General features: G+C 48.3%; 3 protein-coding genes across 8 annotated transcripts; all 3 read left to right on the top strand.

The window, feature by feature from the left end:
* Window positions 1-2,036: 2,036 nt before the first annotated feature.
* On the top strand, window positions 2,037-6,542 carry acta2 (actin alpha 2, smooth muscle). Its single transcript, XM_061755672.1, has 9 exons — window positions 2,037-2,197; window positions 2,647-2,801; window positions 2,891-3,019; window positions 3,113-3,223; window positions 3,417-3,501; window positions 3,571-3,732; window positions 4,618-4,809; window positions 4,874-5,055; window positions 6,199-6,542. The coding sequence occupies exons 2-9, from the start codon at window positions 2,673-2,675 to the stop codon at window positions 6,340-6,342; spliced, it is 1,134 nt and encodes a 377-aa protein (XP_061611656.1). The 5' UTR covers window positions 2,037-2,197; window positions 2,647-2,672; the 3' UTR covers window positions 6,343-6,542.
* A 2,700-nt stretch (window positions 6,543-9,242) lies between these two features.
* Window positions 9,243-14,458, top strand: atad1b (ATPase family AAA domain containing 1b). Of its 3 annotated transcripts, none has more exons than XM_061755673.1 (10): window positions 9,243-9,397; window positions 10,373-10,636; window positions 11,810-11,908; window positions 12,047-12,167; window positions 12,247-12,447; window positions 12,768-12,874; window positions 12,950-13,039; window positions 13,592-13,642; window positions 13,778-13,908; window positions 13,994-14,458. In XM_061755673.1, the coding sequence occupies exons 2-10, from the start codon at window positions 10,463-10,465 to the stop codon at window positions 14,112-14,114; spliced, it is 1,095 nt and encodes a 364-aa protein (XP_061611657.1). In that variant the 5' UTR covers window positions 9,243-9,397; window positions 10,373-10,462; the 3' UTR covers window positions 14,115-14,458. The 3 variants fall into 3 exon arrangements, with proteins under 3 accessions (XP_061611657.1, XP_061611659.1, XP_061611658.1); XM_061755674.1 differs by having other exon boundaries at window positions 9,265-9,397; window positions 10,413-10,636; XM_061755675.1 differs by lacking the exon at window positions 10,373-10,636 and having other exon boundaries at window positions 9,259-9,397.
* A 1,848-nt stretch (window positions 14,459-16,306) lies between these two features.
* Window positions 16,307-22,271, top strand: lipf (lipase, gastric). 4 transcript variants are annotated; one of them, XM_061755670.1, is made up of 11 exons: window positions 16,307-16,326; window positions 17,624-17,760; window positions 19,080-19,191; window positions 19,329-19,527; window positions 19,598-19,707; window positions 19,795-19,931; window positions 21,195-21,341; window positions 21,428-21,499; window positions 21,588-21,656; window positions 21,722-21,832; window positions 21,904-22,271. In XM_061755670.1, the coding sequence occupies exons 2-11, from the start codon at window positions 17,629-17,631 to the stop codon at window positions 22,024-22,026; spliced, it is 1,212 nt and encodes a 403-aa protein (XP_061611654.1). In that variant the 5' UTR covers window positions 16,307-16,326; window positions 17,624-17,628; the 3' UTR covers window positions 22,027-22,271. The 4 variants fall into 4 exon arrangements, with proteins under 4 accessions (XP_061611654.1, XP_061611652.1, XP_061611653.1 ...); XM_061755668.1 differs by lacking the exon at window positions 16,307-16,326 and adding an exon at window positions 16,529-16,860 and having other exon boundaries at window positions 17,620-17,760; XM_061755669.1 differs by lacking the exon at window positions 16,307-16,326 and adding an exon at window positions 16,737-16,860.
* Window positions 22,272-23,155: the final 884 nt, after the last annotated feature.

Genomic DNA, 23,155 nt, shown 5'->3' on the forward strand with positions numbered 1-23,155 from the left:
TATTTTACTCAAGTAAGGGTTGTGGGACTTTAGAATAATAGGACACCAGTAAAAGTAAAAAGTTGACCTCCAAATATTTACTTGAGTAAGAAAGTATTCAGTGGAAAAAAAACTACTCAAGCAAAGACTAACTGAAGAACTAATTAGAAAAAAAAAATCAGAGCATGAACGTCGACTAAAATAAAAATAGTTTGGGAGTCCACACCTGCCACCATTTCAATTTTTCAGTGCCCACGTACCAACAACACATGTATTGGGCCCTACAGAAAGATTATTGGCTTTATTCACCCGGCGAGGACGACAAACTTCAGTCTGTTCAGGTCGCGACCCGGCGAGGACGAGCATGCAGATGAGCTTTCCTGAGATGCTTTGTGACAGTTGGGGTAGAAATAATTTGCTTATGTTGCAGCAATTGCGCAGGTAGCTGCAGGGCTCTTAGACCATCTTGGAGGTGAATGTGCCCGATGTGGACTTGTCGGAGGTCTTATACAGTTGAACCTACTGGCAAATCCTCTCAAGCCCTTCGGAGGCGACTTTGAATGGTAGAGATATTAACAAAACCTTGAACTGCCGGGTAGCAGCTCGATCTGGCGGACATACCTGCAGACAAGCAGGCGGCACGCCAGTTGCGCGCTCAAAACTTGAGACGTCGACGCCATCGTACTGTGTGATACAACTGCACACTTGAGACGTGGTCTCAGGGTCACCTGTGCAAGTCACGGTTAATCAGCATCTTGATATGGCACAAGATGGATGGACCATCTTGGCAAAGGAAAAATGCTCACTCACGCAGATTGGTGAAGAATATTTGAGACAAAGAGTTCAACTCTTGAAAGTTGGGACAAAAAACAAAAAGTTCTACCTGTCATCTTACGTAGCTAGCAAAGATAGTCAAAAAAGAATTTTGGCACTGGGAATCACGTTTACAAAATGGATGGGTGGCTGAAATCCAATGAAAGAAGCTGATTGTCAGATTGTTTTTTAGGGGGGCAGTGGCGCCACCTGCTGCTCTGTGAGAAGCACGACACTAGTTGATCAGCCAAGTATCCACATTCCCCCGAGAATTCCAAACTGGACCACTAAAAACCATCGAACACACACACATTCCAAACCAGCTACATGCTGTGAGGATGTTCGTCGACCAATCAGATTCCAGCTTCACAGATCCGTCATGAGGCCAAATGTTTTCCCATTTTCGGTCAAAGTCAACGAAGAGTGTGTGTGTGTGTGAGTGTGAGAAATGAGAAGGTGATCAATTGATGACCCCTGCTCTTGCCTTACGAGGGAAGGGGGCTTGAAGGCGTGAGGGGGAGTGGTGGGGGTGGGGGGGAGGTGCTTGGCGGGGCTCCCATGTCTCCTCAACTCCTTTTTAGGACTTGATGACACTCATGTTTTACTTGTTGCATTTCGTCTGCACTTTTTACACACACACACGCTTCAGCAGGAAGTCGTCTTGTGCGTCGTCCGTCTTCCTTTTAAGGAGAGCGAGTGTGCGTGCCTCCATTTTGACCTTCGACCTCATCTTCATCCTCTGCTTTATCCTGACGCTCGACTACATTACCCACAATCCTCTGGGAGTATGTCGCCATCGTCTTCAGCTCAGCAGAAACCAAAGAAGAACTCGCACCTGCCGATCGGTCGAGCCGGCTGAGGGGCTTGTTCGAAGACGACGATATCGGCCGGGATATAGGAACGGGGTCGGCCCGAGGTCGCCGCAAGGTCAACGGGCCTCATTGAGGACAACGTAGAGCTTGACAAGCGCTCGGACCAGGAGAAAGACACGAACATGGAGAAGAACCAAGGGCAGAAGCCGGAACAGAAAAACAAATTTGAACCGAACTCTGAGAACAACCTGGACCGAGACAAGAAGCGATTGCTCAATCTTCATCATGAAGGAAAGTTAGAAAACGGGAGAGGGTCCCCGGCGTCCGATTGGCTGACTCCCTCAAGGCCTGCCCTATAAGGAGCCAAGCAGACCAACTGCAGCGGACGAGATGGAGGGGTTGGGGGGGGGGGGGGGGGCGGAATAGGGGGACCGCTCCTTGTTTGGATGAATGAGAAGAGGAGGAGGAGGCGGAGGAGGCTTCTTAAGGAGTCTCCTCAACCGGGAGCCTCACTTGGTCGCCGCTCGTTCACTCGTCTTCTCCTGACCTTCACGACCTTCGACCTCCCGACCTCTGCGCCCAGCAGCACCACGGTAAGATCCTCGCACTCTTCTTCTTCTACAACTCCTCTTCATCTTCTTCACAACCTCCTCACCTTCATCATGTCCTCATCTTCGTCACGGCCTCCTCTTCATCACATCCTCATCCTCCCCATCTCCTCTTCATCTTCGTGTGTTACTTTCCTGGACTTCGAATGTCCACCAAAGGTCTCTGTTGACGTCGGCTGCCAGTTCACGCGGTCTCTGGTCGGAAGGAATCTGTTTGCGGGTGCAGAGGAATGTGATGCCCATATATGGTGCACACAGCTGAGAGGTGTGGGTGGGCACACGCATGCCCAAACTAGGAAGTTTTCCTTTTCCTTGCCTTGCACTCGTGCGTTTCCCACAGGACTTGGGACTTGCTCGCGCCCCCCGGCCAGTGTCACGTGTGTCAGTCAGCACAAGTAGCTCATCAGGTGTGTGTCTCGTTTGTGCCCTCGCAGCGTGGTAGTGCCCCCTGCCTGCAGCCATGTGCGACGACGAGGAGAGCACCGCCCTGGTGTGTGACAACGGATCGGGACTTTGCAAGGCGGGATTCGCCGGAGACGACGCGCCCAGGGCTGTCTTCCCGTCCATCGTGGGCCGGCCCAGGCACCAGGTCGCCGCCGCCGGCCGCCTTGGCTGCGGAATAGCTGAGCTACGCCAACCTTTTCCGCCGTTGTCAGTTCATCGTGCGTCTGTGCGCAGGGCGTGATGGTGGGCATGGGCCAGAAGGACAGCTACGTGGGCGACGAGGCTCAGAGCAAGAGAGGAATCCTCACCCTCAAGTACCCCATTGAGCATGGCATCATCACCAACTGGGACGACATGGAGAAGGTGCACGTCTGGCCAGCCCGCTTCTACTCGAACGGGCCGCCCGCCTGTTCATGTGCCGCCTCTGAACATGTCCTCTGCTCTCTGATTGGCCAGATCTGGCATCACTCGTTCTACAATGAGCTGCGAGTGGCCCCCGAGGAGCACCCCACCCTCCTGACCGAAGCGCCGCTCAACCCCAAGGCCAACCGGGAGAAGATGACACAGGTGACTTGTGCACATCTTATCTGCCTGAGTCACATTTACACTGTCTCTATTGGGTGACGTCGGGCGCAGCTTCACGATTATTGTTGGCACTCGTGTCAAATTGCATCTCGGCTGCGCCACGCTCAAAGTTTGTGATCTGGAACGCCGGAATTAGATGCATGATGTCCTTTTGCGGCTTCGTCGTTCTGTGCAGATCATGTTTGAGACGTTCAACGTTCCTGCCATGTACGTGGCCATCCAGGCCGTCCTGTCCCTCTACGCCTCCGGACGCACTACAGGTGCCCACGACGGCCACGCAGGCGGGCAGTCATGTGTAACCTTGTGACATGTCAGGCGTGTGCTGGTAGGCATCGTTTTGGACTCCGGGGACGGCGTGACCCACAACGTTCCCATCTACGAAGGTTACGCTCTGCCTCACGCCATCATGCGTTTGGACCTGGCTGGACGTGACCTCACCGACTACCTCATGAAGATCCTGACCGAACGCGGCTACAGCTTCGTCACTACCGGTACGTGTACGCCTGTCGATGTGCTCGTCATCGTGTGTGTCATCGTCAGCGTCGGGAAGATGTCTTTGCAAATGTAGCTGCTTCGTCAACCTGTTGAAGAGCTCCTAATCCTGGAACTATTTCAATTACTTTCGCCAAGTATAACTACACTATAATAACCAATTACATTTGATTACATTTTGATGACTTATGAAATTTGGATGTTTCCTCGAAAAAAGTGGTTTCAAACCGTGGTTCAATATTTTGGAATTAACAATGAATTCATTCATTCTGTTCTTTACACAAAGAATAAACTGATAACAGAACATGATGAAATATAAAGCAATAACAAAAATGTATTTGTTGCGTTATACGTACAGTTGACACTAAAGCATGTGGAAAACATCATACCATGTTGACCGAATGATAAATGTGCACAATATCTCTTCATATGATAACCCAGAAGGGTGAATGTTCCAAAACATTATCAAGATGAAACCGTTCAGTGTCAGTGTAACGATGAATCAAGCTTTTGATGCTCGAGCAGAATGGCACGTGACCAGAGAGAGCCAATCACAAGTGTCTGCTTTACAAGGAGGAAGGGATTTGGGGGGGGGGGGAAAGAGCTTTTGCGGCTATTTTCCAAATGTAACGAAAATTATAATCATAGAAATCCCCAAAAGAAACTTTCTTTTAATGACACATTTTCTCCCTTATTGTAAAGGGTTACAATTGCAAAAAATGTTTTCATTAAATAACGTAATCACGTTACGTGTAATTAGTTACTCGCCCACACTGGCGTCTTTCATCGTGTCCATGACGTATGTCTGCCTGTCATCACGTGTTCCCGATTCTGCCTGACACGTGGGCGCCATCTGAACGACGGCGGTGTGTTTTGTGCATCAGCCGAGCGTGAGATCGTGCGCGACATCAAGGAGAAGTTGTGTTACGTGGCTCTGGACTTCGAGAACGAGATGGGCACGGCGGCCACGTCGTCCTCACTGGAGAAAAGTTACGAGCTCCCAGACGGGCAGGTCATCACTATCGGCAACGAGCGCTTCCGATGTCCCGAGACCTTGTTCCAGCCGTCCTTCATCGGTGCGTGCGTCTCTTTGCATCCGTGCGTCTCTAGCCGATCGTAACGCGGCGTGCACTGCGGCAGGCATGGAGTCGGCCGGCATCCACGAGACCACCTACAACAGCATCATGAAGTGCGACATCGACATCCGCAAGGACCTGTACGCCAACAACGTGCTATCGGGGGGCACCACCATGTACCCCGGCATCGCCGACCGCATGCAGAAGGAGATCACTGCGCTCGCGCCCAGCACCATGAAGATCAAGGTTAGAACCTGCCCTTACATATCAACAAGTCAGCACCTGTCTATAGACACACACTCGCTACTCCCCAAAAGTTGGGGATGTTGGGCTTTGGGGTGACATTTCCTGATGAACCTGAAATACAGCCTAACCGGGACAGTATAAAACTCTTAATAAAACGTAAAAAAAAAAACTTTTGTCGCTTAATGTCCAAAAACTGCAGTCAATCATCACCAACATTTCTGCAGACTTCTCACCTTCTGCCAACTTCAACCTCAAATGTTAGAACGATCGGCCCAATATTTTGGATTTTATGGACGTTCAAAATGTTCCTCTCCATAGGCGCTCGCTATACAGAAAAAGCTTAGTCGTGCAGAAAACGCTTAACATCCACAAAGTCCAAAATCCTGCAGCGATCATTCTGATCTTTTCAGATGTTGAAGTGGCCATAAGTAACAGATGTCAACATACATTTTTGTGACAATAGATCTTTTTTTTTTTTTTTTTTTTTTTTTAAAGACCCGCCAGCCCCCCCCCCCCCCCCCCCCCCCCCCCCCCGCCCCAACCTTGACACGTTCATCTAATTTGACCTGTTCAATGTTTCAGAACTTTTTACCCAACTTTTATTTCAACAGCAAGGAGATGAACAATCCATTAATGTCGTGGTTGACTCACAATTTGTATTGAAACAGTTGTCTTCATCTTGCTGTTGACATTTTGACATCATGATCCCGCGACAACACCGAACTGCACTCAACAGCACGACACTTCAAGCAGGAAGTGGCCACCGAGCTTAGTGTGTGTTGTGGATGGTCGAGAATCCCTGAAGCAAAAACTTGTCGACAAGTTACTTGTGCACTTTCTTATCTTTGCAAAGAGCAGTTGGCCACGGAGATGTGCAGCACCTGGTCTCTAACCCGCATTTTGGACTTTTTCACGGATCAGAGACCTGTTGTGAAAGTTGCTGTTCATTCACTTTCACGCAAGTTGTGCAAAAAGTAGCGATACCTTCAACAGTTGGACATTTGCATTCAAAGGTTTACACATGGTCAAATTAAGCTGACCTGGAAAGGTTAGAGTGCATTTCAGGGTCATCCTGAAATTTCAGCATTTTGGGACGAGTCTATACACGTAGTGACTGTGTCCGTGTGCGCGTATCCTTGTCAGATCATTGCCCCCCCGGAGAGGAAGTACTCAGTGTGGATCGGCGGCTCCATCCTGGCGTCGCTGTCCACCTTCCAGCAGATGTGGATCAGCAAGCAGGAGTACGACGAGGCCGGCCCTTCCATCGTCCACCGCAAGTGCTTCTAGGCGGCCCGCCTGCAAACCGGCCAGCCGCTTTTCGCTAACATGCTTACGTCCGGACAACCTCCCAGAAGCACCGCCTCCATCTTGTTACTTTCTTTTCCCTTTGGTTTTTAAAAAATGTTGGATGAAAAAAAGATTGACTGCCGCCACAGGGGCGTGGCCTCAAAGTAAAAGAAGGCAAATAAAAAGCAAACCACAAACAACTTTTTGGAATGCATCACAATGTTGTCGAACACTAAGAAGGATCAGCAGGCAGAAACGTTAAGGGAGCATCATGTGTCGGCATATTTTTAGTTCATTATTGATTATTTATCAGGCCGCTAACTTAACAATTGCTACACGGTATCTTTCACTACTTAACGTTGTGTAAAACACTCTAATAACACACAGGTACTGGCTATTGTTAACAGGGCCCTCATACACGTGTATTTGTGTGTCGCTACTCAATTGCATAAAAGCACACAGCCAAACACATTTATAATCCTGAACGCACACTATCTTCTGCATCACAAGCTTCGCTCCTCCAGCCACTGTGACGTTAGCACCCGTGCACCGGCCGGACTGCTCGAATGACAACAACACACAAACACGAAAGCAAAAAAAAGCTCACGGTACCCAAATTTAACAGATTACTTTTATAGGGAACTCAAAATACTTTTTCTCCCATAGCAGAGTGATTTCCTTTAACACAATTCCTCTCACATTGTGCATAATATGTTTAGTTGTGTGGGTGTGGTTTTCGAAGAGAGAAGGACAAAAAAGTACAAGTAGGCAATAACATAACATAGGCTCAATAAGACACTTTAAAAAGATGCGTCGTTATTTGCCTTGAGGGTGTCGATGGAGAGCTACAGAGAAGGTCAGACGGAGCTCCATTGTGTCTTTGTGAATCTAGAGAAAGCGTATGACAAGGTGCCCAGAGAGGAACTGTGCTACTGCATGCGGAAATCTGGAGTGGGGCAAAAAAGTAAAGATGAGAGGCCTGTAATTTTCATCATAGGCATACCTCACCGATGAGAGACAAAATGAGAAAACAAAATCCAGAATTTATTTGCAAATTGTGGGGGAAAATAACTATTTGGTCACCTACAAACAAGCAAGATTTCTGTAACTTCTTCTTTAAGAGGCTCCTCTGTCCTCCACTCGTTGCCAGTATTAATGGCACCTGTTTGAACTCATCAGTATAAAAGACACCTGTCCACAACCTCAAACAGTCCCACTCCAAACTCCACTATGGCCAAGACCAAAGGACACCAGAACCAAAATTGTAGACCTGCACCAGGCTGGGAAGACTGAATCTGCAACAGGTGAAGAAATCAACTGTGGGTTCCCACAATTATTAGAAAACGGAAGACATACGAGACCACTGATAATCTCCCTCGATCTGGGGCTTAAACGCAAGCCGTCACCCCGTGGGCTCAAAATGATCACAAGAACGGTGAGCAAAAATGCCAAAACCACACGGGGGGGGGGGGGGGGGGACCTAGCGAATGACCTGCAGAGAGCTGGGACCAAAGTAACAAAAGTTACCATCAGTAACGCACAACACTGCCAGGGACTCAAATTCTGCAGTGCCAGACGTGTCCCCCTGCTTAAGCCAGTACATGTCCAGGCCCGTCTGAAGTTTGCTAGAAAGCATTTGGATGATCCAGAAGAGGATTGGGAGAAAGTCAGATAAAACCCAAAATAGAACTTTTTGGTAAAAACTCAACTTGTCTTGTTTGGAGGAGAAAGAATGCTGAGTTGCATCCAAAGAACACTATACCTACTGTGAAACATGGGGGTGGAAACATCATGTTTTGGGGCTGTTTTTCTGCAAAGGGACCAGGACAACTGATCCGTGTAAAGGAAAGAATGAATGGGGCCATGGATCGTGAGATTTGGAGTGAACACCTCCTTCCATCAGCTCGGGCATTGAAGATGAAACGTGGTTGGGTCTTACAGCATGACAACGATCCCAATCACACCGCCCGGGCAACGAAGGTGTGGCTTCGTAAGAAGCATTTCAAGGTCCTGGAGTGGCCTAGCCAGTCTCCAGATCTCAACCCCAGAGAAAATCTTCGGAGGGAGTTGAAAGTCTGTGTTGCCCAACGACAGCCCCAAAACATCACTGCTCGAGAGGAGAGCTGCATGGAGGAATGGGCCAAAATACCAGCAACAGTGTGTGAAAACCTTGGGAAGACCTTACAGAAAACGTATTGAGATGCACTTTTATTGACCAAATACTTATTTTCCACCATAATTTGCTAATAAATTCTTTAAAAATCAGACTAAGTACATTTTCTGGATTATTTTTATTTATTTTTTTCCCTTCTTATTTTGTCTCATAGGTGTGGTATACGTATGATGAAGATTAGAGACTTCTCTCATCTTTTTAAGTGGGAGAACTTGCACAATTGGTGGCTGACTAAATACTTTTTTGGCCCGCTGTATGTTCGAATAATACAGGACATGTATGAGGGCAGCAGAACCGTGGTGTGCTGTAGGTGTGGCAGAGGAATTTAAGGAGATGGGAGTGCATCAGGGATCAGCCCTGAGCCCCTTCTTGTTTGGAGTGGTGATGGCTAGGCTGACAGATGAGGTTAGGGTGGAATCCCGTGGACTGTGACGTTCGCATAGGACATTGTGCTCTGCAGTGAAAGCAGGGAGCAGGTGGAGGAACTGTCAGAAAGGTTGAGGGATGCACTGGAAAGGAGAAGAATGAAGATTAGCCAAATTAAGACAGAATATACTGTATGTGCATGAAGGGGGATCAGCTGACTTCGGGCGAAAGGCGGACTACACCCTCAACTGGTCGCCAGTCAGTCGCAGGGCACATATAGACATGGACAACCATTCACACCGTCACTGAATGAGAACTGAACCCACGCTGCCGCACCACGTCATTGTCAATCATTTGAATTCAAATAAACGTAGACGTCATTATGCTGTGGATCGGCGTGGCCTGTAGATGGCGACATGAGATCATGCGGTCTTACTACTGCTCAATTGTAACGCAAACGAAGAAGAAGCACTCGCCAGCTTCCTCCTCCGAACCGCAGCCAAGATTATCAGCAAGGTGAGCATTTTGCCACTAGAGTGAACACTACTGACACATTTGTGTGTAGTTTTGACTTGTTGTCGTTTTAGCCGAAATGTTTTGTGTACTTTGCCGTCTCGCGAAGCCGCTTTGCGGCCGTGGAGAGCTCGGAAGGTCAACCTCATGCTAATGCTAACTAGAGCAACGCGGACTACTTTCGCTTTTGGAAACGAGACAACCACCAAAGAAAGACAGACACAAATAAACAGATTTGTAGATTCGAAATTAGATGAAGAGATGGATACGTTGATAGATTAAGAGAGAAATGAAATCCTCCCAATTGGAGAGTTGAAGGCGATGTCCATATTGTACTAAGCATCTTACTAAATCCAGAAAACCGGCCGCAATATTCTTTCCATTTTGGCATTTGGATTTAACGGAGGTCCACCAAAATTGCGTTTTGTCATTGTTTCGCGCAAGCTAGCCCTTGTTCTTTTCCGATGACGTTGTTCGGAAATACTGTTACCACCGCGTTTTTTAAATTTTCAATTCTGTTGAGATGTTCTGTGATTCTTCTGACAAAGATGAAAATGTTGCTCGATTTCGGCGTCCAAAACCACACGTTCATAGTTTTCGGACACGATTGAAACCTTTAATGGAAGCGATGATGATGATGATGATGATGATGATGCCCCTTAAATCGATTTGTCGAGGAGGGTTGCGATCGATGCACGCTGTTCCCGGTCTTGATGGCTCACCGCCCCGTGCGTCAATGTGTGTCATTTTTATAATTAGCAGCGTGACAAGATTTCCACAAAATGGCAGTCTGTCAAAATGCTGAGTCTAGTTTGATTGCTCACTTCAACTTGTGGACCGAGATAGTTCCCTCAAATGTCCACTCACAATCCCTCTGTAGTGATCGGGAAGTCAGGAGTGACTGGGTTGCTAACAATTCCTCATTTGTGACTCCTCAATCCCTATGATGTAACCCTAACCCATTGCCGCCGTGTCCAGATGTACTTCTGACACGGCTTTCGCTTTGTGGGCATCCTAGTTGGCGACGTGAGCGACGTCTTGAGGTGCGGCGGGCTCACGTCGATCGTCATGGTGCTGAGGGAGCTTCCGGTGGAGCAGGTGGCGCGGCCCCTGGGCAGGAACGAGGTGCTGGGGCTCCTGTTCCGCCTCACCGTCTTCGGTGCCGTCACCTACTTCACCATCAAGTGGATGGTGGACGCCATCGACCCCACGCGCAAGCAGAAGGTGGAGGCGCAGAAACAAGTCAGTTGACGCCGGCGCGCCAAAAGAACGCCACCCTCAAGTTGCTTTTTATGGTGGAGCGATAACGGGCACAAGTATAGTGAGACTGACGGAAAAACAAATAAACCTGAATTTGGGACTGCGTGTGCGTGCGTGCACTAGTCGGTGTTGATGATGATGTCAATTGTTTACAGACAAAAATAACGATGCACATCATAATAGAAGTGGGAATAATTACAATAACAGTAGTAACCCCGTTTGAAAAAAAACGAAACATTCACAGAAATGAAAAAAATGGAATAGTATCATATTACAATATGATACAGTATATTTCATGTATATTATAGGCATAATATTTTGTTATATGCGAAAATACCTGTAGGCATGGCTTGAAGTACTCGGGTGTCGTGCGGGAAAGCCGGCGTATGAAGACTCCCCCTACGTGTGTGTTTGGGGTGGGGAGGGGAACGATCGCGTGACAACCGAGCGAGCGCGGAAGTTAGAACTGTACGTGTGCTGTAAAAATGTCTCCCATACGGTTTGTAATTGTCTGGTTCTCTAATATTTCCCTCTCGGCGTTGCTGACTTGAGTTTTTCTTCCGAGGGGGGAGGCGGAGCCGCCGGTTGCGGGCTCGTCGGCCTTCACGTGCGGGGAGCAGAGCGGCTGCGAACCTCTCAATCGATGGCTAAACAGAAGCTAATCCCCCATCAGTCTTGTGCGTCTCATTCGAGTCCACCTCCGCAATAAGTGAAATCCGTCACATAGAAATACCCCATTTGAATACGCCCTAAGCATGTATTTGTTGCTTGAATTATTTGAAAGGTCTGTAAACACACCTCAAACAACAATAAAAAAAAATATATATATATATATATTGAGAGAGAGCTGGAGCAATGGCTTACACAAAAACATTGGACAAACTCTATAAAAAATAGAGTAACAACTGTCATTAATATGGGCAATATAGCGGGCCCGGAAAGCGCGATCGCCCCCCTGCCCCGCTTTCAGACTTGTCTGTCTGGGCGTGATGCAGCTTTTTTTTTTTTTTCCCCTTAAGGACAAAAACTGATGAAATAAATGACGTCATTACTCCAAAATTGAACAAGAGCTCAACATTGGAATGAAAAAAACAAGTTTCCGTGACGATGCGTTACAACGCGGCACTAGTGTTTTTCCTTGTGCCCGTCCGTCAGGCGGAGAAGTTGATGCGGCAGATCGGCGTCAAAGATGTCAAGCTGTCCGAGTACGAGATGAGCATCGCCGCACACCTGGTGGACCCGCTTAGCATGCAGGTCTGTACGCGTGTGCGCACGCACACACACACACATTAACATCCAATGCGCACACGAACGGCAAAGAACGCACAAATGCAAAAACAACCAGATGCTGCCGTGTGGTGTTCTTAATGAGCGTTTTTTTGTGAATTCTAGATGTCGTGGCGCGACATTGGCGGTCTCGACGAGGTCATCACGGAGCTCCAGGAGACCGTCATCATGCCCGTCCAAAAACGACATCTCTTCCAAACATCCAGACTGCTGCAGCCCCCCAAAGGTCAGAGGTGGTCCTCCTCCTCCTCCTCATCATCATCCTCCTACTCCTCCTCAACGTGACACAGTTGTCACGGTAACAGGGGTCCTGCTCTACGGGCCGCCCGGTTGCGGCAAGACGCTGATTGCCAAGGCGACGGCCAAGGAGGCGGGCTTCCGCTTCATCAACCTGCAGCCCAGCACGTTGACGGACAAGTGGTACGGCGAATCGCAGAAGCTCGCCGCCGCCGTCTTCTCCTTGGCCGTCAAACTGCAGCCCGCCGTCATCTTCGTCGACGAAATAGGTGACGAACGCGGCTTCGTCGACGACACGGGTGACATGATTCGTCACGTCAAATGGCATCAAAATGTTGATTTTCCAGTTGGGAGCCGCCGCTCGGTCGGCATAGGCGACGTGCGGCTTTGACGACAAACACCTTAGTTGAGCTACAGTAGCTAACACAAAATGGTGGCGGGGGCACCGCCTGGGAACATCTAGGCACTCAACCGGAGGGCTCTGTTTGTGTTTGTGTGTGTGTGTGTGTGTGTACATGCATTGCTTTGTTTGTGTTTGATTACGTTTGTATGTGTGCATCTGCGTTTTTGTCTGTTTGCGTGCGCGTAGATTCGTTCCTGAGGAATCGCTCGAGCTCGGACCACGAGGCGACGGCCATGATGAAGGCGCAGTTCATGAGTCTGTGGGATGGCCTAGACACGGACCACCGCTGTCAGGTGAGACGGTGGCTAATTGTGACGGCTAGCGCCCGCCCGCCCGCCCGCCGTAACTCCGCCCGCCGCTCTTGCCAGGTGATCGTCATGGGCGCCACCAACCGACCGCAAGATCTGGACTCTGCCATCTTGAGGAGGATGCCCACCAGGTTCCACATCAACCAGCCGGTATGCATGCCAGCACGTCTTCGCCCGTAGCTGTTTTTTTCATTTTTATTTTTATATTCTTATACATTTAGTTCATTAAATGTTTGAAATAAAGGATAAAAGTATAACTAGTGAAATAAAATATATATACATTTAACATTGTTTTATGTATTAGTAAAAAAAAAAAAAAAGGAAATAGTAAAATAAAATGTACAAATACATTTCAAAATATATTTTTTTTATTATTGGCTAATTGTAATTATAAGAAAAATAGTAAAATAATTCAACAAACATTAAAAACATTTTTTACCGTAAGACAGAATGTGTTATAATTCAAAACAATTTAAAAAAATAACAAATAAAAAATGAGTGAATTATTTCATGGCTAAAATACACAGGAATGAGCTGGCCCGTCTGACTGTTTGGGAAAAAAAAAAAAAAAACCTTCGCCCAGCCGATCTAGAAGCTTCTAGCAAAACCACAAATCACCGTGCCAACTTCTGCCCTCTTTTCTCATCTTCTCTGTCATGTCTTTTTTTCTCTCTCCTTTCTCTCGTCTTTTCCACGTTGCAGAGTTTGCGTCAGCGGGAGCAGATCCTCAAACTTATCCTGGAAAACGAGAGCGTGAGTTGACTTTGCGGAGGAGTTGTCGCCGCTCACTGCCAGCCGTCTGAGCGCTGCCTGCCGTGCCTCCTTCCTTCCTCCCTCCCTCCCTCCCTCCCTCCCTTCCTTCCTTCCTTCTTTCCTCCCTTCCGAAAGGTGGACGAGTCAGTGGAGCTTCCCGAGATCGCCAAGGAAACGGAAGGATTCTCCGGAAGTGACCTTCGGGAGATGTGCCGCGACGGCGCCCTGCTGTGCGTTCGAGACTTTGTGCACACTCGCAGCGACGGGTGCGTAATGTATTTGCCCCCAGTGTTACCCCGATATTACCCCGATATTCCTCGTCTAGAAGGGCTTCCCGTTTGTGTATTTCAGCCCGTCGGAAGATTTCATCCGTCCCATTCACGCGTCCGACCTACAGAGAGCCATTGCCAAGATGAAGAAATCGAAGATGGCGGGGGGGCACGGCGCCCTGCTGCACGCCGCTCTGGACTGAACCCCCACATAGCCCCCGCCCAACACTCACACGCGGCCCACGGCGGCGCCGGTTGGATTTCCGCCCGATCGGCAAGTTAAATGTCACGTGGCAACTTGTATTTTTCCTCCAACTTGTTCGTAATCAATATCGAGGCTCAATCCGCCAAATGACGTCCAACTCCACGCGAGGCCCTTTTTTTTCCTTAGTGAAGCTTTTATTTTGAAAAGTCCTTTCTGAAAAATTCGTGAAAAAAATTGAATTGTCGTTTCACATTTATGGCGTTATGATTTGTGTCCTTCCTGATGGAAAGTTTGTGAAATTATTGTAGATAATCATGTTATTAAACTCTTAAGCTGAAAGAATCGAACAGCTTCCTGCTTAATTTAAAATCTCCAACTCGTCAATTTGACTCAAAAGCAACGACAACAAAAAATAGCGGCAGCCGCAGCATTAGACCAACTGTCAAGCTCAGAAATCAAAATGTGAGAAGATTCAGGAATAACATCCAAACCCCCGTAGAGTTTGATTGTTATTATGATTAAATACACACAGGAAATCAATCAAACATTATGTATAAAGTGCTTTCATACAAAAAAACAGGGTTCCTAGGCAAGTATGGAAAATGGAAACTATTGTCTGGAAAACGATTCGTTTCCAAGACTGTTACAACAGCCCGGTTTTCTAAAATAAGAAATTCCGAATGTCTAAAAGAATACATCGATCGATCAGTGTTGGGGTTTTTTTGCGCATCGAAGTGCCGCTACGATGTTTGTGTGAGAGCACACAGGCTGACAGCATGGTCTTGGCGAGTACTAGGTTGTTTTGATTGGCTGTTTGTTTCTACGTGCCCTGCGATTGGCCGGCGACCAGTTCAAGGCGTACCCCGCCGCTCGCCCGAAGATAGCCGGCATAGGCTCCGGCAGCCCGCGACCCGCGTGAGGAGAAGCGGAACAGAAGATGAATGAATTCCATTGCCGGACATCATCCGCTAATGATGTTCGCTCTTCGAACGTCTCAAGTAGTTCCTGTCCCCAAAAAAAGTCACTACATTGTTCCAAAGGAATGCGCAAACATGGCAACCTGACACCGTCCCATTTTCTGATAAGTAAGCATGAAGTACTATGAAGACAAAAAAATAGCACATTTAAAAAAACAGCGACGAGTGATTTCATCATTTACTGTATTTGGTGATTACAACACCTTTGACGAGTGGAACGATGCTGAGGAATTCCGGCAAAAATGGAGAGAGAGAGAGAGAGAAGTGGCACAAAGTGTGAACTCTGGAAGATTGAAATCAATGCGGAGAAGACGATCAAATAGGCGATTCAAACTCCGAGACACTTCCTGGCACCACAAATCACAAATAGGAAGTCAACACTTTACCGTCGATGTTTTGAATGAAACCTTGCGACAATTTGATGCCGCTCTCCAGTAAACGAAGACCGAGAGAGAGTACGGCATCACAATCGGAATCATCTTTATTTTGCCAGGTGTGTCCAAATAACACACAAGGAATTTGTCTCCGGTCGTCGGAGCCGCTCCAGTACGACAACAGACGCTCAATTGACGCACAACGCTTTGGACACACAAAGACATGGACAAAAAAAAAAAAACAGTCACTGAGCAATAAAGGCTTGCTAGTTAGAAATATACCGAGTACAGTGGGGCGAAAAAGTATCTAGTCGGCCACCAATTGTGCAAGTTCTCCCACTTAAAAAGACGACGAGAGGTATACCGCACCTATTGGAGACAAAATGCGAGAAAAAAGAATTGATTAGCAAATAAGTATTTGGTGGAGAACAAAAGTTGGCCTCAACACTGACTCTACCCTTTGTTGAAGAAAGCACAAAATTCTTGCAATTGCGTCAGGATGAGACCTACATTGCGTGGGACGAGAATGACTTCAAGTTGAATTTGTTTTTGTCATCTCAACCAACAACTATGTAAAAATAGCCGACTTTTTTCCCCTAAGTCTGAATTGGTTCGAGCGAGCTCAAGTGACTTTCTTCGCTTGTGTGTGGCTTCTCCTTTGGTGTGAAACGACTTATTTTTCCCCCACTTCCTAAATGACTTTTTTCGCTTCCTCTTTCCGACACGAGTCACGCGGCACGAGACCGACTCCTACCGCCGTTTCTCATCTTCCTCGACATTTCGAGGCTAAGCTGCCGGTCGGACAGCGGCGAAGCTCATCTGCTCTTTGGCTTTCAAAGCTTCGGCCAAATAAAGGCGAGTATAGACAGTGGCGGAATGGGATGACGTAGGATAGGAGGGAACAATAGTGCAACGATATTTTTCACTTCTGTTAGTTTGACGTCATCTAATCAATGAATGTAAATATTTTGTTCCTTTTGGAGGCGATAGTTCGCTCGCAGGTTTTCACTCTGCATCCAGGACGAATCGTTTTAGAGTCGAAAACGAAACGATTCGTCCTGGATGCAGAGTGAAAGTGAAGCTGAATCTCAAATGTAGGCTCGGCTCCAGGCCTCCAGCGAGTTTAGCCACACATGACTTCTTTTCATCAAGGACTGAGTCATGGCGTCCATTGAGCGGCAGAGGGCGCTCTTTCGCAACATTAGTTTGCCCTGCAAAACGTCGCGATCAGATCCACCTTGAATCCCAGGACCGCTAAATGAGAAGTCGCGATAACATTTACAGTGCGGCCTCTTGTTTTGAATCGACTGCTGAATCTGCGCACAAGCGCGCTACGGTGACGTCACACCCCACGTCACGTGATCGCAGTTCAAGCGCCCGAGCTCAGCTTCCGGTGAGTGATTCGCTCCACAAAACCGCTTTAAAGGCACCCAAAAGTGCAAAACGGCGTCTTTAATCAGCCGTGGATCCGCCCGCGTGGCAAGATTCGCACTTGTGCTCCTGTCTGAGGCGCTTTCGCCACGTTTACGTCATGTTTTGGGCGAGTTTGTCCGTGTTTGCCGAAAGTTCGGGGCGCGTTCTTCCTCCAGTCCCAGGTCCAAAAGTGCAACTCACGATTGTTTACATCGTTATTGATCTGTTGATTATTCTTTAGATGAATAGGATTAAAAAAATAATAATCATTTAAAATTTGCAAAATCAGGACGTCATTTCAAATTGACAGTGCAGAAAATGTTCAAACAGAAATTGAGAATGATTTCGTTCCTGGTTTGGTCCGTCACTTCTGTTTTCCAAAGTAAAAGCAGATGTTTGCAAAAGTCTTATTTTGACCGGAAACACAAAGATAATCAGTCTTCTTTCACGGAGCATGACAGAAATCGGAGAATATTGACTATGGAGAGTTAGACAAGGCCTCGAAACGATCAATTGATGATCCAAATAGTTGTCGATTCATTTGCTGATCGATGAATTGTTGTACTGCTGCTTGGGACCCAATGATAGTGTGTAAATGTAGCGGCCTCCAACGCGGCTGTGCAAATGTGCTGGCCGCCCCTCGTCACCACACGCGGCATTGTACGTGACTATAGGAGATGAACTTGGAGACCAATGCGTGTGCGTGTGCGTGTGTGTGCGTGCGTGCGTGCGGGCTTAGGCAGACAGCATGCGGTGTGCGCTTTGTGCTCTTTGTGCGCTCTTTGCAGTTCTGCTGTGCAGTGCCGACAGGTCGCCGTCAACGGGGCGTCGCTCTTTTGGCACTCAGACGATGTTGGACCCTGAAGTACACATGAACATCGTGAGGGTCGCACACACACGACGCACTTATTTGGGCAGGCATTCCAGCAGGACTTGATTGTTTACATGTTCCCCCTTGTATTAACTGAACAGATACACGACTAACTCAATAATGTGGGTTATTGGAACTATTCAAAGGTCAGAGCGCAAGGATTTTATGGCTGTCGGTTAAAATTCACAGTCGCATTGTGAATAGGTTTTGTTTTGTCGTCATTTCCAGCTGGTCGTCAACCATAAATTGGCTAAAAAGGAGGTTTTATCGATCCCTCCTGAACGTTCCCGATGCCGAGACATCCCGGGTGTAGTTCTGCTATTCACCGCAAAGTAATCACAGCTAAGTCATATTTCTTCGTCTTTAGCGTCCAAAAGGGGAGCAGGGTGAGGATTTATGCCGTCCGAAAGTAGACTTGCGGTCCAACCCGATCGGGACGTCGGGGCCGGTCTCTGACGGCGGCTAGCGGCTACTTAGCAGCCGAAAGTACAACGGAGGCCGCTGAAAAAGGGGGGGCGCGATATTTGGCGAAGAGTAGATTGGAACTACAGACTGGTGCTGGTAGTGCATTCAGACAAGCCACAAAAAAGGAAACCCAAACTGGAAAGTAGCAGGTGTGGCGGAAAGGACAGATGTTTTTGACAAACTCAAAACAACAAAGGGGAGCCGCAAACAAATGTTACTGACATCCATTTGTTGGCATTGGAATAGCATTTGACACGATCAAGTGTGGGAAACAACGGCCACCGCGTGCTGTCCGCTTCGGCGGATGGAAGTTGGCTTCCGCTCTGCCCGACATCGCTCTGTTGATTTGCTCTGCGGTCTTGACGGCGATCCAATTTGTTTGCAGCTGCCTTTGATTCTTTTGGGAGTTTATATACGGTAGGTCTACAACGTTCATCTGGTTGACCTCTTTTGAAAGGGTTTTTGGATTTCTTTTCATTTCGCTGAAGAGGAACCTTGCCGACAGTTTGGGCGGTCACTCCGGCCCTCGTCAGAACTGTCGCCGCTTCCCGGTGTGACGAGTCTTGTAAAACAACTGATCGGGTCGGGGAAAAGGGGGGCACAAGCCAGTACAAACTCTGTTTATTGATTCAACGGCTCTATGTATAAATGGCAGTTTTGGTTTTTAAAAGGCTTCTAGAGGTGTCGAGAATATATATATTTTTTCAATCTTTGCGCTCTGACCTTTAAAACACGTTGTGAGTACTCTGTGAAAAGTGTCAAAAAACAAACACATGCACACAAACAGGAAGACCTAAGTGGTCATGGTAAGAAAGTCCGATGCACCTCACGACGTGCGCGGGTGTGTATGCGTGCGCACGCAGACGGAGATCATCGGCAGGTGGGGCTACCCGGCAGAGGAGCACGAGGTTCTGACGGAGGACGGCTACGTCCTGATGGTCAACAGAATCCCCTCAGGACGCGAGTGCAAGAAAAGTCGGTGCAACAAACTTGACGACATTTCGAGTCAACTTGACATTTCATGTTCAACTAGTCAACGTGCCTCTTCTAGTCAACTGGACAACATTTCCATACACACTGTTTACACACACACACTGTCGTTAGCGGCGCAGGTCTCCGAGGCGCAGTTTTCCTCCAGCACGGCCTCCTGGCAGCCGGCAGCAACTGGATCACCAACCCGCCGGCTTCCGGCCTGGGCTACGCGTTGGCCGACGCCGGCTATGACGTTTGGCTCGGGAACAGCCGAGGGAACACCTGGTCCAGGAAACACCGCGCCTTCACCCCAGACGACGTAGACTTCTGGAAGTTCAGGTACGCTCGACAAGCGACCTCGTCACTGCGTGCGACTAGTAAGATCGTGTGTGCGTGTGTGCGCGTACAGTCACGACGAAATGGCCCTTTTCGATCTTCCCGCTGTTGTGGACTACATCCTGAAGGTGACGGGACAAGACCAGATAGTTTACATCGGACACTCGCAGGGGACCACCATTGGTGAAACACGTTTTTTTTTTTGAACACACATTGTGTCGTCCAAATGAAATGATCACAAACCACGTGTGTGTTTGTGTGATTGGGTAGGATTCATGGCGTTCTCCAGGCTTCCGCACGTGGCCGCCAAGATCAAATTGTTTGTGGCGTTGGCTCCGGTGGCCACGGTGGCTTTCACCAGCAGCCCCATGTCAAAACTCGCCATCCTGCCCGACTTCCTGGTTTGGGTAGGACCCGAGAACCGCGCCTCCCGCTCGCACGACACCTCGACCGAACCTGCTAACCTGTTGGGAATCGTTCACCCGTTCCATACGACGTCGTGGCCCAAATAGTTCACTTGAAATCTCTATGGAGTGATTCGGGAGTCGGGAATGAGCGAATGATTCTGAAGAGCCTACTCATTACAATTGGATTTTTAAATTCACAAAAAAAAAAAATCCCGAAAAATAACCTATTGAGATTAGGGAATACGAGTTCAGTTGTGTTTAACTTTTTAGGCCACTTTTTTATTTTCTATATTATGTTTTATATTTTTTGGGGGGTGGGGGCGGTGCCCTAAATCCCCCCCCCCCCCCGATGCAATTACAATGGGCGGCGTGGCACAGAGGTCAAGAGTACGCTTTGCAAGCGGGGGGTCGCCAGCTCCTATCCCGCACGAGCGGTTGTCGTCGTGTCCCACGGCAAGAGACTGAACTACGAATGAATGTGACGTCCTGGTTGGCACATCTGCCTCACAGTTCTGGGGACCGGGGTTCAAATCCCGGCCCCGCCTCGCCTGTGTGTCGTTTGCATGTTCTCCCCGTAGCCGAGTGGGTTTTCTCCGGGCACTCCGGTTTCCTCCCACATCCCAAAAACATGCGTGGTCGGTTGATTGCGGACTCTCAATTGCCCGTAGGTGTGAATGTGTGCGTGAATGGTTGTTTATTTCTATGTGCCCTGCGATTGGCTGGCAACCGGTTCAGGGTGTGGCCCGCCTCCTGCCCGATGATAGCCGGGATGGGCTGCGGCACTCCCGCGACCCTCGCGAGGCTCAGCGGCTCAGAAAATGGATGGATGGATGGATGGATCTTTTTTTACTTTGGAAAACAATGATCGGTTTTCTGACGGATGTTACGGCCCAAACCGGGAACTGAATCATCATGAATTTAGGTTTGCGTTTTCTGAGCTGTCAATTTGAAGTGACGTCTTGTTTTCGAATAAACGGACTTGACATTTAAACATTTGGATCTGATTCATCGATTTGTTGACAAAAATAATGAACGGATGAATCCATTATTAAATGAATGGTTAGACTGCATCTCCCCCTCAACTGGTGTATCGAGATTGGGGTGAGCGATTGCGAACGGAGTCGCTGTGTTGGCATTCGCTCGCTACAAATGGAATCCCGATGCATTGTGTGGGGCCCGCCAAAAATAAATGGATATGTGGGAAACCCTGCATTGAGGGCATTTTTTCGGGTTCATCTCTCCTCTGGCTTCACGTTCCAACAGGACCTGTTCGGGAGGCGGGACTTCCTGCCTCAGAGTCACATGATCGAGTGGTTCGCCGAGCACGTTTGCGGCAAACATCTGCTCAGCGAGCTGTGCGGAAATCTTTTCTTCGTCCTGTGCGGCTTTGACGAGCTCAACCTCAACATGGTCGGTCGCCTCCATCGCTTCCTCGTCGAATGTCACGTCGGGGTTCTCGTTGCCGTACGAATTGCTCGTCTGACGTGTGCTTTCAGTCTCGCACGCCCGTCTACACCACGCACTGTCCTGCCGGCACGTCGGTCCAGAACATGCTCCACTGGGCCCAGGTCGACACGAATGCACACGCGTACGTGCAAACAAACGGACGGAGAGCTTGACGATGTTGTTGTTGTTGTTGTTGTTGTTTGCTTTCAGGCGGTCGGTAGCGGGAAGCTGTCGGCGTTCGACTTCGGCACGGAGGGAAACATGAAACGTTACAACCAGGTGAGCGAGCGCGAACCCCAAACGGGAAAAGAGCGGGCGTAACCGCCTTCCCGTGTGCCCCGCAGACCACGCCCCCCCAGTACCGCGTCCAGGACATGAAGGTTCCCACCGCCGTCTTCTCGGGGGGGCACGACACGCTGGCCGACCCCAAAGACGTCGCTCTGCTCCTCACGCAGGTCAAACGCACGCACACACCAAAGCATCGTGCGATGTGTGCGTTTGTCTGATGGGCTTATGTGACCCGCAGGTGTCCAATGTTGTGTTCCACCAGCACATTCCCCACTGGGACCACCTGGACTTCATTTGGGGTCTGGACGCCCCCCAGCTGATGTTTCCCGCCATCCTCAAGCTGCTGCAGCGGGAACACTAGGGGGCGCCGCTCGCTCGCCGCACGACACCTGATCGAGTCGTCTCGCGGCAAAATCCAAGTTGACGTCTGCTGCAAATGTTTTTCATTTTCACATCAATCATTTGTTTCCATGTTTTTATTTGCCGCTCGTTTGGAGGAGAAAATGTTTCCCGCTTGTGTTATTAGCGTCATGACACTAAGTGTAGCTAGCCTTTTGTGTGTGACCTTTTACATCGGCTATTGATTCAATAAAAGGAAAATGAATACCTTGCCGCTCATAAATGGTGAGAAGTAATAAGGCCCGACCAGTATGAGTTTTTTTAGGCCGATGCCGATATTGGGCAGAATTCAACTCCAATAAGCGATTAATCGACCAATTGATTTAAAAACAATATATGAATTAAAAAAACTACCCTGTCTCTTGCCCACTCGGCTGGGATAGGCTGCAGCACGCCCGAGACGCGTGTGAGGAGAAGTGCTACGGAAAGTGCATTACACTTACAACAATCATTATACGAATTAAAAGAACAGAACATTTGACTGTCTTACAATACAGTTGAACCTCGATAGAACGGACTAAAAGGGGCGGGGGTTCGTCTGATCTAGCCGATTGTCTGTTACATTGAAGCGCTGGTTTTTGTTTTTTGTTTTTTTGAGGCCATATGCACCCATAGTACTGTACAGTACAAAATTATAGTTTTGTAGGTTTTTTGTGGCCTAAAACACCCAGTACAGTACAAATTCATTGTTAATATGTTTTAAAAAAGCTTGAAAATGTTTGAAAGTTTCACATTTCATTCAAACTTACCACGCCGGTGTGTAGACGTACAGTACTCATCGTAGGCGAGTTGCTTTCATGAGCCGTGAGCAATTCCTGTGCTTCCTAGTTCCAAATCTGTTGCCAAAGGCAAACGGCCTGACCCAAAAAAAACAAAAAAACCTACTGTATAAAAAAAATTGCATGTTCCAGACTTAGGGGACTTGTGTTTTGTATTCCTCAGAGTTCACCCCGCAGCCACGCCACGCTATCGGCACAATAGACAATAGATATAAGCATCTTAACATTACCTCACATTCAATGTCTTTTGGAGTTGGATCTCGTCATATCGTATATCTGTGACTCGGAAATATGTCAGTCCCATACTCTGCC

The sequence above is a fragment of the Phyllopteryx taeniolatus genome, chromosome 19 (genome assembly GCF_024500385.1).
Source record: "Phyllopteryx taeniolatus isolate TA_2022b chromosome 19, UOR_Ptae_1.2, whole genome shotgun sequence".
NCBI classification, from domain to species: Eukaryota; Metazoa; Chordata; class Actinopteri; order Syngnathiformes; family Syngnathidae; genus Phyllopteryx; species Phyllopteryx taeniolatus.

Coding starts and splice junctions, on each gene's coding strand:
- atad1b (XM_061755673.1), top strand. CDS start 10,463: ATGGTGCTGAGGGAGCTTCCGGTGGAGCAGGTGGCGCGGCCCCTGGGC. Junction 13,643..13,777: donor TTATCCTGGAAAACGAGAGC/GTGAGTTGACTT, acceptor CCCTTCCGAAAG/GTGGACGAGTCAGTGGAGCT. Junction 13,909..13,993: donor GTGCACACTCGCAGCGACGG/GTGCGTAATGTA, acceptor TGTGTATTTCAG/CCCGTCGGAAGATTTCATCC.
- lipf (XM_061755668.1), top strand. CDS start 16,726: ATGAGAAGTCGCGATAACATTTACAGTGCGGCCTCTTGTTTTGAATCG. Junction 19,528..19,597: donor GTAGACTTCTGGAAGTTCAG/GTACGCTCGACA, acceptor GTGCGCGTACAG/TCACGACGAAATGGCCCTTT. Junction 21,342..21,427: donor ACGAGCTCAACCTCAACATG/GTCGGTCGCCTC, acceptor GTGTGCTTTCAG/TCTCGCACGCCCGTCTACAC.
- acta2 (XM_061755672.1), top strand. CDS start 2,673: ATGTGCGACGACGAGGAGAGCACCGCCCTGGTGTGTGACAACGGATCG. Junction 3,020..3,112: donor ACTGGGACGACATGGAGAAG/GTGCACGTCTGG, acceptor CTGATTGGCCAG/ATCTGGCATCACTCGTTCTA. Junction 4,810..4,873: donor GTTCCAGCCGTCCTTCATCG/GTGCGTGCGTCT, acceptor GCACTGCGGCAG/GCATGGAGTCGGCCGGCATC.